This window comes from Equus quagga, chromosome 7 (genome assembly GCF_021613505.1).
Source record: "Equus quagga isolate Etosha38 chromosome 7, UCLA_HA_Equagga_1.0, whole genome shotgun sequence".
Lineage (NCBI taxonomy): Eukaryota > Metazoa > Chordata > Mammalia > Perissodactyla > Equidae > Equus > Equus quagga.
Genome location: NC_060273.1, coordinates 115,754,822 through 115,772,129, shown reverse-complemented (window position 1 = coordinate 115,772,129; position 17,308 = coordinate 115,754,822). Strand labels below are relative to the sequence as shown.

Sequence of the window (17,308 nt, the reverse complement as noted above, 5' to 3'; positions counted from 1 at the left end):
TCTAGCCTTTCAGGATAAAGTGACTATTTTGGAGGAGGATTTAAACAAAATTTTATTATAAGATCTACTCCAACCTCTTCTATAATATTATAAATTTGAGTGAAATAAACAGAAAAGTAGTTCAAAATCTTTTTCCTTTCCCTCAATCCTATTTACTTAGCTAAGTAATATATTTCAACATTGTAAAAGTGTAATTGCTTATTTCTATTTCCACTTGCCATTACTAGCTCAGACACTGAAGCCTAATACTAAAAATGCAAGTCTATGGCAGATTAACTGGCAATGTGGCATTCTCTTCCAGACTGGCCAATATTTTAGAATTCTCTTTTTAAAAGTTTTATTAGAGTAAATCACTTTACATAAAATTAAAAACTAAAACATATTTTTAAAAAGAGCAAAAAGCCGTTAGATATGATTTTCTTTTTCATAGAATATCAAGCTATGAGTAAAATAACCAACACATTAATATAATTTGATCATTTAAGCAACTCAGATAGTGAAGTACAAAATGGTCCTGATTGTACTGGAGCATTATCAACTGAATACGATTGGCCAATAGAGATATAACACAGTATTACGACTAAACTGCTTTGAGAATGAAGAAACCCGTCAGTGTTAGTTTTATAAAATGGCCCAATTCACAAAATCAAAAAGGCACTTCTGCTTAATTACATTCTGCTTAAAAATTTCTCCATGGTACTTCACACAACTCAGTAAGTAGTATGAAAATATCTTTGCTAAATCACATTATTTTATATATCATAATAGCTAAAAAGAAAATATATTTGATACTTACTGATATAATTCAGTTAACGGTGAAGTCAAAATGACTAATGTTGTAAACAGATTATTACAATGGGTATGAATTCTAAAAATTTTATCATCTGTATACTCATGAGGCTTCAAAAGCTTCTGTACAGATGTGCAAACTGACCATAACATGTTCTCAGTGCATATTAAAATAGTTGTGACATCAAGTCTATTGGAAAGAAAAAGAAAAAATCATGTTAAACAAAATTGTTTTTCTGCCTGGTATATACACTATCATCCATATCTCTTATATGAAGCATATATATGTAAGAATAGAAATATTTGGTTGGATAACAGACCTTCAGAGATCAAAGACAGATAGAAAGCATCATAGCGTTTGAGTTTCTAGGTGACTCATAATACCATTATTTTTAGGAATCATGTGGTCTATAATAATGAAGTGTTTTAGGAGTGTTTTTTAAAAAATATGTTGATTTTGCCCTATCAGGATTCTGTTTAAGAAGCTCAAGAGACTTTCCCTGAAATTACATTCAACAAAAGGGAATTCAAACTAAAAGAAAATTTGCTATTGTCCACATACATATGATAGGTAAAAATTTGATAGCAGAACAATTTTCCTCAACCCAGTACAAGCTATAAAAGAAAGTCACAAGGTTGGGTAAAATGTTCTCTCAGCAAGTGGGAGATGAGAAAAATGACACCAGAAGGACAAATGGAGAAGCCTACAGTTTCAGACATTTCCAATATTTAATAAATTTGTGGAAAATATGCTGTACTATTTATCTTTTTCATAAATTCATTTGCTTGTTTCTATCTCTCTTGAGTTTTAATAGAGACCCAAAGATCTGTTTAGAGATTATTTTGGTATATGGCTAAACTGTACAGATCTCAGTTATTTTCCTCTCAAATTCAGTGCTGAAGAAATGGAAGATGGAAATTTTGAAATGACAAGAAAACAAATAAGTTTGAGGATCTTTTAAAATGACATTTTGGCCTCAAATTTTTAATATATATAATAAAGTTATACATATATTAATAATAGATAACATATTATATAAAAATCGCATATAGGGTTTTGGTTTTACGACAGTTGGAGGCTACGGGAATACTAAAAGCATCAATAATTGTCTTTAGAAAGGTTTAATTGTAGCTCGCATCCATTTATTCTAATCACTAATTAAACAATTACAAATTCAAGATATATATACACATACACACACACACACACACATGATCTGATTTCCACAATAATGGTGGTTTAGGATTAACCATTCAAATAAAAATATTTATTTATATTACTTATAAAAACTAGAAGAAATAACTCTAGCTTTGCATGGCATTTTTATGTAACCACCCAGAAAATAAAAACCAAAAGTCTCTATAGTGTAGTTAATTAATTAAATATACTACCTATTTCATGAGCTCATAGTAAATCTGATTTCACAAACATCTCATAATGACTTGCCACCTCATAGTCAAAAGTGATTTAAGCTACGTAAGGAAAAGAATGAAGATATTCTTTGCTCTCAAAAGGAATTTTCCATCTCTTCTTCAGAGTTCAATGTTTTAAAAAATGCTTGGTGAGTAATTCAAAACAGCCTGTGCAAAATACCATATTTATGAAACACTGTAGCAGGACCTAAACGCCCTTCAAATACAGCACACTTTACAAGAATGAGATCAGGAAATGATTCCTCCTGCCGAAAAACAAAGCTCTGATGTCTTTTGGTTCCTCCTAAAATAGATCTGAAAAAAAATTCTTATACCTAAAAGACAGGCCTTAATCACATTAGTCAGAATATTTATAAGACAAAAGCCTACTCTTCGTATAAATCATTGGTGTCATGTAAGCACATTTTTGTAATATTCACTGCCTAGATAACTCACAGAACTGGACTATGATTCAGTCTTTAATTTAATACCCATTGACTGCTGCTCCTCATTTTCTGTGATTTCACATTTGTTGAACTGGCTTTTTAGTAATACATAATGAAAACAAAGGAAAAAAAGTAAATAAAAAGAGAACACAAGTAATTAGAATATATTAAGGAGAAAAATAATCAGACAATGGAGTTTCCTTAATGAAGATTAACTACATTATTTAAAGGCTTAAAAAGAAACACTAAAACGAAAATCCCTTGGTTGCCTAGAATCTCAAAGTCACATTGACTGCTTCATCACACCATTGCTGCTTTTTTCTCCATTTCAGGATCTTAATTTTCACTCTTTATCTTATTTATGAACTTCTGCATATATATGTCCTAGATTGTAATATGTCTTGAATCATTTTTTAGAAACAAGTGGGTTCTCTGTACAATTTTAAGAGGAAAAAAGAGCAAAGTTATTTTGATTCAAGTCCCACACTTCCACTTGAGTGTCTCAGGAGAATTGAACACAATTTCCTTTCAGATGTTAGAAGCATGTTAAATACACAAGGTGTTATGTCATGAGATTCAGAATTACATTCTGCTTAATACCAGCTGATGAAAAAGTTTTCTTGAAAAGCAACGTTTTTCACAACTTCAATTACCTTATCTGTGGAGTTCTCTTATAACTGGGTTGGACCCGAGCATATCTGGAGGCTAGTAGACCCAAAGATTTCTCCAGCACTTCTGCTAGAATCTCCTGGGCTAACTTAGAGGAGAGAATGGTCCAGAGATCGTGATGAAGAGCCCACAAGAAATAATGCCACATCTGGAGCGAGAAGGAGCATCTTTCCCCCTGGCAAAACGACCGCACATTAAACAATAGAATCATGACTTCCAAAACATCAGTTTGCTTCCTATGAACCTAATTAGTTCAGGCTGAAAGGAAATAGCTGGAGAGTTTGACACACTAGATGACCAGGAAAGATTTTTGACAAGATGTAAAACATCTTTATTGACAAAGGAACATATGTTTTATTTCAATTACGCAACCAGATATTCTAGTGCAAATCCAGACCACAAGCATTTAACCTAGTATATTCTTGATTTACCTACTCCTGGCCTGGAGTTTAAAATTTACTTTTAAACAATCAGCTTTATGGTTGCTAGTCATGCTAGTTTAAGACGGTGGGCTGATTCCTTTAAAATTTAATTATGTAAATTAAGTATGTATATATTTTCTGAGACAGCATCATTGAGATAATTTTATAAATGTTTCAGATTTCACATTATAATGAAATGATAGGAGCAAAAATAAACTTGCATACCGTATCCTTATCAACATGCATGAAACCAAGGAGAATGGGTAACTAGTGAAGATTATTACATTATGCTATTTTATCCAAGGTAGTTTAATAACAATACTAGAAACAGATACTACAGTAGCCTGATTTACAAGATTTCGTAAAGCCTAGGCAGATATCATCATTTCTTAGTATTTTTATAGCACTTTATACTTCAAGGGGCCAGATTCTCATTCCCTATGACCCCCTTACAGATCCCTTCTGTGTGCCAAATTTTCCCTGACCGCAGAGGGGGACCCGACAGAGGCCAAGGCCAAGGGGAGCAGGCAGAAATGAGAAGGTAGCCTCAAGTGATTTACAAGGATTAATTAGTTAACATGCTCTCAGGGAGGTATGCTAGTAGTTTGACCTCATTTTCTTCAAACCAGATCAAAAGATTATTTGAAATAGGAACAGTAGAATGCATTCTTTAGACATTATCCTGATTATGTTACTATATCAAAAGTTAAACTAGTAAAACTTCCCATTTTATCACTAAGTAATCCTCTTTGACTTAAAATTTCTGCTTTGCCCACTACTTATATTTCTCAAACAAATGTCATCTAAAAAAATCTGTTCTCTATACCAAAAGTTCATAGTTTCTTATGAGATACTTCTATTAGTATTTTTCTTACATACTATTATTCTGGTAATTTCTTTGATTTACTAAAATCTTTTGCAATCACTGTAATAATAATAATTTATAGTTTCAAATGAAGTTTAGAAATGAGTAGAATTTTTATCCTTGGGTGGGAAACTCGGGCATCAAAATGTCAAAGGGTCAAGTTCAAGCTAAAAGGAACTTGGACCACTGGCTTCTGACTTCCTGACTAGATGTGTATCAAAGCTATTTAATAAAAAAAAATTACAGAATTAATGTGGATCAGCAAAATTGTAGTCACCAATGCTTTCTTTGTTGTGTGTCCTGTGATAAACAATGCTTTTAAACAGTTTCCTAAAGTAAGACAGGAGTTTGAAAGCTTGATTTTCTCATACTTTTCGTGTTGTATGTTAATTAAAGCAAAACTGACCCTAGCTGATGTAATGACCAGTATGAACGATTTACCCTAACTTTCTCCATGGCAGTGGATGGGTGGTTATAATAACACGGCCAACATGATTTCCCATATTTTTCAGAATATAAAAAAACAATTTTCTTAATAGCTACCTTTTAGCAATAAAAGGAAAAACAAAAATAACTTTAGGCACACACAGACTTCTTCTCCTAAAGTGAAAAAGCTTATTTTCATGACTTTTTAAAATACAACCTTCATGTTTACTTAAAAACATTCCAAACTGGTCATCATTCTCACAATTCTCTTCAAAATGTGTGTAATATCAATGTATGCAAGGGTTTTCATTAAACTAAATGTGATTCATTTATTTTTCTGACCTGTTTCTCTATTTGTTGTCATTTCAAAAGTACTCTGCTAGTAAACATCTGTTATTTTTGTAGACTTACTATAATGTAAACAGATGTGAGCTTTTATTTAGATTATATATCAGGAAACAAGCAGCTGGGCTTTATTATATAAGCCACTCAGTATTATCTTTCAACAGACAATTCTTTATTCTTTGAGTATTGGAAAACACAAGTCGCTAAAATTGTTGCTAAAATTGAGCAGATGTCAACTATACTAAAAGCTTAATTTTAAACATGTACTCTGAACACCCATTGTGCCATCTGACCAGCACCTCATCAGAGAGATACCAAATTCTTCGACTCTCTCAAGCTGACAGTTTAGAAAATGGAAATAATGTATCTAGGGCTCACTTGATATCACAAAACATGAACATATATTGCTCTATGTCTTGTAAATTCTTTCACTATTTTTTTATGACACTCTGCACATGGCGATAGGTTCCCCGGAGATCTCTATCCTACCCTTCACCTCCAGTCAGACAGATCTCGTATCCTTTCCTCTCAAACAGCCCTGCCAAAAACACGCTAGTCCTGTTTTACAAATCAGTTGGAATAACGGGGAGAGGAGGAGAAAGAGGTGCAGCAAACGGGATAAAACCATGTCAGGTACTCCAGTTGTCAAAACAGTTTAAAATCTGTGCTATTTTTAGAAGGTTCTTATTTTTGGTAAATAGAAGAGCAGTATCACTTTATTTTTCTGAGCATAAATAACACCATTAACTCTGCAATTAAATTGTAACTACTGACCATGTAAGTATATGGAAGCTACAGTACCATGTAATCACAGGGTAACTATCTAGTTAATTCTGTCTTTGAAGCTAAAGCCTTGTCATAAGATCTAAGAGCTGCGTGTTACATGGTAATTTGTTGTTTTTTTAAAAAAATACTTAGTAACTTCAATAACAGGTTCTCAATGTATCCACATATTATTTATACTGTACAACTCTTCTAGCTCCCTATTTGCATAAGAAGAAACATAATACCCCTATGTTGGACATACAGTGAAATGATACCTGTTTTTCAATTAAAACATAAAATTGCTCATTAGTACACTGACATATTGAAATAGTTTGAAACAGGAGATAGATTCATTTTCAACCTCTCTGTTTACCCCAGGCAATAAGGAAGCTGTGATGCTGCCAGGAGAGGGGAAGACCAATACTTTCATTCTTATCTCAGGCTACCAGCTGCACCATACCACTTTCTCGTTTGCATTCTGCTCACTGCTGTTTGAAGTATGTCAGGTTTGGAAGACTCATACGGAGGCTCTTGCAAAAAGAAAAGCTATCTGGGAAGGACCTCTAAAGGGGAGATGAAATGGCCTTAGAAAAAGTGGAAAGTCCTTTAAAAGAGCTTCTTCTTAGCTCTTCTTCTCTGTTGTGGTAACATTTACGACGATGATAACTCAGGCATAAATGGAGCCACAGGAACCTTCAGTGTCAGGGACGTGACAAGAGTGCCTCCATTGAATAAAATCCCACTCTGTTTTTCTCAATACTCCATAGTGATTAGGACAATCAGGAAAAACAAAAATCATAAGCTTCAATCTGGAGGAAAGGGTAAACTGAAAAAGCTAATGAAGCTGGGCTTGATGGATGAATTTTTTAAAAACCCTGATTATCTTTTATTAAGATATTATAAATGTTTCACCCTGCCTTGGAATCAACTTCAAGGAATTTCAAGTATTGTGGCTTATGTATAATCAAGAGGATTTACGAGAAAGGAAACTAATGAAGCCTGATGATGAATAATTTTAATTGATCCTGGGTTTCATTGCACTGGGAATCATTAAGCTTTAATTCAGTAGAAATTTGGGATTTCAAAACACAGGCTAAATGAAAATAGGTAAGCTATAAATGATCAGATGGGTCTTAAAGCACACACATAAGGATATACAATGAGCAGGGAAAAAGTAAATATAAAGAATGAAGCTGTTTAATAAAAAATATTTATCAAACACAGATGGAAATACATAACAAGAAAAAAAATGCAAGAATATCTATAACTGATCCTTTTGGAAAAACCACAAGGCTGTAGCAATTTGGCATTGTTATCTCTGAGTTTTCATTGTATCCCATTATATTCCAACTTATTATATAGCACTGAAACCTTGCAACTCAAATTAAGTTATTTTTACTTTTAAGCAGAAGGAGAGAGTTCTGATGTCTAATTATTTCAGGTTTTTAAAAACAGTGTTTTTCCTAAGTACAAATTCAATATTTAAAAAATATTATCCTAGCAGCCTTCGTGTGTTAGTAATGCCAAGCTCATGTTTCTAATTAGCCAGAAAGCAGGTAGGCAGTGAAACATATTTGTTAAAAAGGAGGGATAGTAAACTTAACTTCACACCTCGTAAAAAGCTTTGTAGTCATCCCAGTGGTGGCTCTCAGCATCCTGTAAAATGCTTGTAGCACAAACTCTGACGCAGTAGTCCGTAACCTGAAACTGTAGAGTGTTGATGAATTCCTGATATCGTTGGACAGGCACCAGGAATATGGGTCTGTTCAGAAGGAATGATCAAAGAGACAGAGATTTAAGGCCTGTGCAGTAGGAGGTAACAATCTCCAGTACTACAAATGGTTTTGATTATTAGATATCAATCATTCATTTCCTCCTAATGCTGAAGTCTGCACCCACATTCACTTTCCAAAAAGAAAAAAAAAAAGCTAGTCTTTGTTTTGTAAGTCCTTTGAAAACGTACATCTGCTGTTCCACAAATATGCACTTCAACTTGAGACAAACTGCACTGTCAATACATCATTCAAAAATAAAAGTATTCTTTGTAAGCCTATTATTAGAGATCAGTACATTATTTAGGCATTAGGTTATTGTTATTATAGAGAACAACATGCATTTGTCAGAAGCAACTTTTATAAAGCTATCACATCCCACAAACACACTGTTTTTATTTTAAAAATTGTAATTTTGTAGATGTCAATTATCTCATAAACTGTTTTAAAATATTCTACAAAAATACAGTGACTTCTGGTACATTTTGTTTATAAATTCAAGTATGAATCACAACATCTGACTACTTATGAGAATTAAAGAAATATCATGGTTATATCCTACATCAAGCCAAATTTATTTTCTTTTATCTTTAGCTATCTATATTATACTATCTAATGCTTTCTCTCAGAACTAAGGGACTGCAAAGGCTGAATAAGGAATATAGAAAGGATTCTTGGGCTCACAGTGGACTGCCAAGTTGACACGTTCCCTTTGCAAGGGTCCAATCTATCTTCTAGAGAATACAAGGATAGGCAGAAAGACCATGTAATAATACCTGCAGTCATTTTTATTCTCTATCCAGAAAACATATCATCTTTTTAGACTACTAATACATGAGAATTAAAACTGCCAGATGCTTCCTCTTCAAACACTAAGGATAGTTTTTTAACTAAGTGGATGTTCTGAAATATGTTTACATTGGTTAGCGGAATAGACTGAAAGGCATTTACTCTCTATGTCAGCTCCTAACAGTCTGTTGGCTTAGAAACAACAGAGAGAAGTGCAGATTTCACAACTGTGTATATGTGGGACAAAAACAAGTTTATTTTTCCTTTGGTGTAGCCAGCACAATGTGCTTTACAAAATGGGAAGGGTGTGTTTGGTCATGTCATAACAGCATACAGAAAATACCTGCTCCAGATTAGAGTATGGAAAAAGCATGGGTCTTTGAATGGGCCTTAGAAAGAATACCTAGCTTACTATCTATGCATCTGATTTAATATATCCCATGCTCCACCTTTTGGACATTTCCCTGTCAAGACAAAGGAAAACAATTCACCATGTTAATTATTATTTTCTCCTTCTCAAATATTATCATCAAAATTTCACTCCTGTGATAATCCAAAGATTACGTATTACTTTAAGCATGGCCGTCAACTTAATTTAAATGACACTCACTTCTTAGTAGTTTCTTTCATCAAATGATCATATCGGGAAAACTGCTGGAAGACATACACTGCTGTGGAGAGCAGTGTGTGCAAGTTTTTCAGGGGTGCCTTGGAAGGAAACTCCTTTCCTCTCTCTTGCAGTCTCACCAGGACAGCTGTTGCCACTTTACAACAGGCTTCCACAAAGTTTGCTCTAATTTCCTGGAAAGAATCATCTCTGCATGCCAGAGCCAGGGGAAGCATTGTGTCAAGTTTTTCCATGATGTCAGAACAAAACTAGGGAGAAAAAAATGTAGCACTGCGTTATTTGTGCTCTGACAGCACCGTGTAATTTATGTACAGGGGAGCCAAATTCCTAAATAAAGAATTTGGCATCAAACATAAATATAATGACACAAGCTTATAATAATCAATTTCTCAGTTGTAGAAAGTTAAATATTTTATGTCAAATAAGGAGATAACAAAAGAACGCTTCCCTATATGTAACCTTCAAAACTTATGCTTACCAGACAGATATTATGAAAAACTCATGAAATAGCTTTACAAGACGGTACTTTGATTTGTCATTAATAGAACTCAGAAAATATGTATCCTTGATATTAATATGATTGTATTACTTTTGAACTTATTTTAATTTTATTTTGCTAAATTTTCATAAAACATTTTTTTATTAATCATCACATCTAAATAAAGTTACATCAGTTTAACTTTAATCTAGAAGCATCAGAAACAAACTCATGTAGCATCTTCTTATTGGTCAAAATTCAGCAACTTTCAGAAGTGATGTGCCTAGTTTTTCACTACTTATTATGAATCTACTCCTTAATGGTAAAAGAGGCATGGTGGATGGGAAAGCAAAACTTGCCTCCACTCCAGATCAGTCAATGGTGTCCCCTGAATGTTCTGGAGCCTCAGGGTGGCAGTAGCAGAATAAGGAGGCCACTTTAAGAACTCTCTTAAAAGCATTCAATCATAGCTTGTTGAACTCATTGCGGACTTAATAGTGAATAACTGTATTTATCTATTTGCGTACTTACTTCCTATTTTCCTAGTATGTTCTGTGACTCTCAAAGCACATGTAAAGATGTAAGATTGATGCTAATGAAATGGAATGTGCATTAAAGTGTAAATAAAGGTTTAAAAGTTGCCTAAATCAATAAAAGACAGTAAGGGCTTCAATCTCCTAAATTTCTCCTGGAGTCATTCAAAGATATAAGCCAAGCAAGCAGTTTTCCCAGCTTCCCGTGAAGTCACAGAGGCCCCCTCATGTTGCCTCAGACTCAAAAGGCAACAAGTTGGCAACAGTTTTAAGTCCTTTTTGCTAGCAGTGGCCCATGGATACCAGAGAGGAAAACCGGTACTGGGTCAAGTACCAAATATTTGCCAAGAGACAACCATTTTTCTATAGGTTCCCTTCGCCAAGCCTTATATTTTTTAAAAAGGAAAGAAAAAAATCTCATTATGCAAGTCTACAGTTTGAAAGAATTTCATTTGACACTTGCTTTTGCAATTTTCTTTGGTTGGTCCTCCTCAGGAACCACATGGCTATCTTGCCAAACTTGCTTGACATTTACAAGGTTCATGGTATAGCTCACAGCTGAAGACCTTTCATTCTGTTCTTGTTGGAGAATTTTTGTGGAAAAATCTTCAATTGCTGCTGTTATACTATGTGACATGGGAAGAGACACCCCTTTAAATGCAGTTCTCCAGCCAAAATCTAGTAAAGTAGTCTGAAAGATAAATTTATATGAAGTTAGATTAATCTTAACTCAGCAACAAGTGTTTCAATTGTTATAGATATAAAATTACTGCTTTCATTCGGCATGTTGCATATAGGTATTGTTTGATAAATTGTAAAAGCCATTCTTATAACCTGAAAAATATTACCTAGTGAATAAAGCAATATACAAAAACATGTGCATTCTTTACACACAGTAATATACTGACATTTCATTTTAATTCATCAGTGGATTTAATCAAAATTTTTTTTCAAAATTTAATCTCTTAAATATCGTCCAATAAAACCATCTTTATGAGAATTGAAAGTTACACTTACCATTTATCACATAAAGCAACCTTTAAATTCAATATATTTAATAAAGTCTAAATTAGATTTTTATAGTCTTTTTTATAGTTTATTGTTAACAAGTATTGTAACATAAGACAGCATTTAATATTCAATCTTTTATTTCTTTTTCACTCTCAGAAATCCAGGCAAGCCAAAAAATAGCAATAAGAAATAAATTTCTCAGAGAAAACACACCACTGCACCTTTCTAGATTTTTATTTCCTTAGAATTTTATGTAGTTTCTCCACCCACAAAATGGGAAGCAGCACTACTTTCGTTCCAGGAAATGAGGAATTAAAATGATCTGCAATGCTCTGGGTGGAGGGGGAGTAGGAAGGGTTGGAGTGCAGACTGGTGTTGTTTCATTTTCTTTCTTTGGGTCTTTGGCTCACGTGGCAATGTATTTACGTGTGTATATTTCCCCCAAGGCCTCTAATGCTCTCTAAAGTACTAAAAATATTGTGGGTAGTAGGCTAAACCTATGCTTAGAATTAAACTTTCTCTGTTTTCATGTAATCTTCTTTACAGTAATAATTCACCTACTTGAACTTCAGAAGACCCTAGGCTCAATATCTCTTACTGAATTACTTATTTTTCTGGATCTCAGGCTTTTTGTTAGAAAAATAAAAGAGCTGAATTGGATGATTTCTATGGTCTCTTTCAGTCTAAAATTACTGAGATTATGATCATTAGTTTAATTTTCTTGTACACACATTCCACTCAGCACTAATTTAATGCTTTTTATATATACTGTAAAATGTAATAAAGGTGATTCATTTTCTAGAGCTAAAATTCTATGATTCCATGACTCATAATCAGAAAAAGTGGCTCCCATTCTCATTATCCTTATAATTAAGTTGTAATTGAACTTTCTTTTCTAAAGTTTATTTGGACCTTTAACATCATAGAACCTGAAAACACATCTCTCTTCTTATTTTTACATAAAACTAATAATTGAAGCTACTCAGCTCACAGAATCTCCTTTCTTATAAGTGAAACTTTAGAAGTGTCATGGGTATAGTCTTGTGGTATAATTGTAGATTTATGATAGAAACGTTAAAAGGAACCTACCTCTGTTAAAAACAACAACAAAACTCTACGTTTTGTTCTCTCCACCAGGGCATGTCTATTGATTAAAGCCATTCATTCATTCAAGAAAATATATTCTGGGGCTGACCCCGTGGCCGAGTGGTTAAGTTCACGCACTTTGCTTCGGCGGCCCAGGGTTTCACCGGTTAGGATCCTGGGTGCGGAGATGGCACCGCTCATCAGGCCATGCTGAGGTGGCATCCCACATGCCACAACTAGAAGGACCCACAACTAAAAAGATACACAACTATATACTGGGGGGGGGGGGGGGGGGGGATGGGGAAGAAAAAAAAAGATTGGCAACAGTTGTTAGCTCAGGTGCCAATCTTTAAAAAAAAAAAGAAAAAAATATATTCTGGCAAAAATAGCCATAATTGCCATGGCTGTAGCGACAATTTTTTGTGTGTGCAATGATGATTATCTTTGCCCATAGTAATTTATATGTGACTATAATACCTTGGCCCAACTGAATTCTCTTCTCAAAATATAGAAAACCAAGGATTTTAATAGCTTCTCTTCAAAAGAAAACTGAAAATGTTTACTACTCAAATCTCCTCTTAGAAGTCTATTTGTTTTCATGAAATATTGTTTGCTGACTTCCACTCTTCCCATCTGATGTCTGGCATCATACATATTCTGGGTAGAATAGAGAACATTTACTAGTTGATCCAAGAAGAAGGAGGAAATAATGCAGCTTGCTGTTCCATGCACAAAGTAGATATCAGTTGAATCTCCTTCTTCTATTACCTACATATGTATTCTTAATACCTACTCTGATATTTGGTTAAAGCATAATGTATAACTGCATTTTTTTGATTGTTTCCCTTGCTTTCTAGGTTGAAACTCTGTTAAAACTCTATGTTCTTTTGCCTTTTTAAATGTTTACCTAGTATATTAGTGAAGATCCATTCAGAAATCAGAGACTACCCCAGGTATTTCAAAAGGAAGAATTTTAACATAGGGTATTAGTTACTAAAGTGATAGAAGACTTGAGGAGCCAAACATGGGTTATGAAGCAAGACAGATATTAATACAGCAGGAAGCCACTACCACTCCAGGCCGGAGGAACAAAGAAAGGGAACTGTCTATGGGAGTCTAGTTCCTGGGATCACCAGTCAAAGCTGAAAGTAAGGCAGACCTGCCATGTGGAACTGGAACCATGGAGGAAGGACTGTGTGTTGGTAGAAGGGCCCATGGAGGAGATGAAGAAGTCATAGCCACTACTAGAGACATTCCCTAAAACAGAGAGAGGGGAAGAAATGCTCTGGTTTCTCTACAAAATATACCCTCCAGTCTTCCATCAATGCCTTTCATTGGCCAACCTTCCCAGAATCCAGAAAGCAAGGAAGCCTGGAAGATGTAATTCTTTACGACACAGAATAGAACAGGAGAAGAATGGCAATGGATATGAGAATGAATAGGCATATGCTGGACGAACCAAAATAAGAGGCCAGTTCAAACTATTTTTTCCTCTTTCTTTTCCTTGTTTAATCTCCATTTTCTCACTTCTCAACAATTATCGACAGCACAAATTCTCAAAGTTTAGACCCTGAGCTGAGAAAAAAGATCTCTTCACTTCCAGCTCTCTGCACCTTCCATGAACGGACTGTGCAAGAGAGCAGTGTCCCCACTAAATTCAATTTTTGCCAAAACTTACAAGCCAATATTCAACCAGGAATTATTTTTTTAGTGGCAAAGGGTAAAACTCAAGACATTTTGATTCATATTGGATTCACAGTCATATGACAATAATATTATATATGAATAAAAAAATACCATGCTTTTTTCCTCACTTACCTCTTTTACTGGTAGCAATTGCTCTGAAGGAATATTGCTTTCATTTGCTCTAGGTTTCTCTAATACAACTTCTCTATTGGATGTCTCCAAAATTCCTGTGCAATAGGAAAGAAAACAAACACACAAACATACATTAAGAAAAGCAAATCATACTAGATGTAATTAATAGATTCAGGTTAAAATTAATTATGTAGAAAAGCTCTATCCATAGTATATATACACACATACATATATATCAAGATGTAGAGAATATAGTCAACAAGATGTAGGGTGATGTCACCATTGCAACAACAGAATCAAAATATATACTCTTTTTCCATACATACAACTTGATGAAATTTGTATGCTATTTATATTCATATTTGATGTACATGCATCCTTGTCATTAATTCATTTTCACGTTGATAATGTAGGATAAGTTAAGAGTACAAAGTAAATATTAATTTCCTTGTTCATTTAAAAAGTTAAATTCTAAAGAACTGCATTTAAAAACCGGTGATGTCCCTTAGAACATTAATACTTCTTTTGTTCAAATGAAGAACAAAAGTACATGGATAAACATCAGCATATCAGGAAAAATTACACTCTTAATAAGTATATCAATAATTCATTGGAGAAACACAAACACTTGTACAGATAAGAAATAAGCACTAGCTCCTAAAATGGAAATGTTTCCTCAACTTTTATTTCTTAGAATTAAGAAACCCTTTTCCATGGGGGAAAAAAAATAGACCTACAAAAATGAAATGAATAAATATGCCAAGAAGAAATCTTTCCACTTGTCCATTAAGGTTCTATTATTTATAATTTAATCAGAAATGAGTAAGTTAGCATTTACCTTTTGTTTTCCGCTTAGACTTGATATATGATGATGAATTATATACTTAGATATAATTTTTCTTTTATTTTAAGAATCTTAAGAGTGAGTTTCTCCTTACGTCCTGGACAAACAAACTTCAAAATCTTACTGATTCTTATTGGTAGGGCTTCTGAGCAATATAGTCATTGGGAAGATGAGTGGTTTTTTTGTGTTTTTGTTTTTTCTAAATGTGGTTCTATGAGCTTAATCATGAATGATTCCTAAGTAACAGAGTTCATGGAAACAGTCTCTAGAGAGGTAAATATTCTATTTGGTAGGCAATAAAAACATCCTTCTGGGAAATTTTATCAGAGTTTATTCTGAGGAAAAGTTTGCCTCAACTGTAGTGTTTCTTGATCATTTTGGATTTGTGAACGCTCTGAGAACTTGATTAAACTGACAGAACACTCCATCCAAAATGCACAATATGACTACATGGTATGTGCATGCGTTCACGCACACACATATACACACACACACACACACTCAGTCACTCACACATACTGGTGGGGATTCCTAGGCCTTCTTGTAAAGCACATTCATGAACCCCAAGGGCCCATGGACTGCTGTTTAGGAATTCTGCTTCATTTCTCAATACACATCACAACATAGAGAAGGTTTTAGATCAGTGTTATACCATTTCACCTAAAATGTTTTCCCTATGGCTTGTATTTTATTATGTCTTTTCAAGAAGATGGTATTTTAAATGAGGATCAATTCTAACATTGAAACAAAATCCAGACCAATTAAAGATTTCTAAAAAAAGAAAAATGAAACTATAGGCTATTAAAAGAAAATATGGAACCTCTTTTCAAAAGATCTGTGTAGAGACAACTTTTCAGAAGGATACAAAATGCAGAAGCCATAAAACAATTCTGCATAACAAAAATACCATTAGCACTCAAAATAGATATGACAAACTGATTTGGCATTCTCTCTCAAAACATCCATACCTTTTTACAAAATTAATAGACTTTAGTTTTTAGAGCAGTTTTAGGTTTACAAAAAAGCTGAGTAGAAAGTACAGTTTGCATATATTCCCTCTTCCACCCCCCTCAGTTTCCCCTATTGTTAACATCTGGCATTGGTGTGGTATACTTGTTATAATTAATGAACCAATATTGATAGATTACTATTAACTAAAGGCTATAGTTTACATTAAGGTTCATTCTTTGTGTGGTGAAGTTCTATAGGTTTTGCCAAATGCATAATGTCATGTATCCACCATTACTGTATCAAATAGAATGATTTCATTGCTCTAAAAATCCCCTCTTCTCCACCTGTTCACTTCTTCTCCTCTCTTCCCCCGCTCTAGGAACCATTGATCTTTTTACTGTCTCTATACTTTTGCTTTTTCCAGAATGTCATATAGTTGGAATCACATAGTATGTAGCCTTTACACATTGTTCTCTTTCACTTAGCAATATGCCTTTAAGATTCCTCCATGTTTTTTTAGTGACATGATATCTCATTTCTTTTAATCACTGAATAATACTCTATTGTATTGATGTACTGCAGTTTGTTTATCCATTCACCTGCTGAAGGACATCTTGGTTGCTTCCAAGTTTTGGTAATTATGAATAAAGCTGCTATAAACATTTGTGTGCAGGTTTTTGTGTGGACATAAGTTTTTAATTCATTTGTCTAAATACCTAGCAGCATGATTACTGGATCATTCATATAAGACAATGTTTAGCTTTGTAAGATACAACCAAACATCTTCCAAAGAGGCTATACTATTTTACATTCCTATCAGCAATGAATGAGGGTTCCTATTGCTTCACATCCTTGCCAGAATTTGGTGGTGTGACTGTTTTGGATTTTTTAGTGGTATCTCCTTGTTTTAATTTACATTTCCCTGATGACATATGATGTTGACCATCTTTTCATATGCTTATTTGCCATCTGTCTATCTTCTTTGGTGAGTTGTCTGTTCAGATCTTTTGCTCATTTTTTAAATTGAATTTTTGTTTTCCTATTGAATTTTAAGAGTTCTTTGTATATTTTGGATACAAGACCTTTATCAGATATGTGTTTTGCAAATATTTTTCTCAGTCTATGGCTTGTCTTTTCATCCTCTTAATGACATACCTTTTTACTTGGCAATTCCACTTTACAAATTTACCATACAGCTATACATGTGCACATATTAAGACAGTTCAAGGAAATTTGCCGTATCATTGTTTGTGGTAGC

General features: G+C 33.8%; 1 protein-coding gene across 6 annotated transcripts in view; it reads right to left on the bottom strand.

The window, feature by feature from the left end:
- KIAA0825 (KIAA0825 ortholog) overlaps nt 1–17,308 on the bottom strand; it is a 372,960-nt gene that overhangs the window by 252,399 nt on the left and 103,253 nt on the right. For all 6 annotated transcript variants that reach the window (XM_046668256.1, XM_046668255.1, XM_046668258.1 and 3 more), the window contains 6 exons: nt 14,256–14,350; nt 10,804–11,031; nt 9,312–9,577; nt 7,752–7,902; nt 3,302–3,492; nt 797–979 (listed from right to left, as the gene is read on the bottom strand). In XM_046668256.1, the coding sequence (XP_046524212.1) occupies nt 797–979; nt 3,302–3,492; nt 7,752–7,902; nt 9,312–9,577; nt 10,804–11,031; nt 14,256–14,350 (1,114 nt within the window). The remainder of the gene's footprint in view (nt 1–796; nt 980–3,301; nt 3,493–7,751; nt 7,903–9,311; nt 9,578–10,803; nt 11,032–14,255; nt 14,351–17,308) is intronic.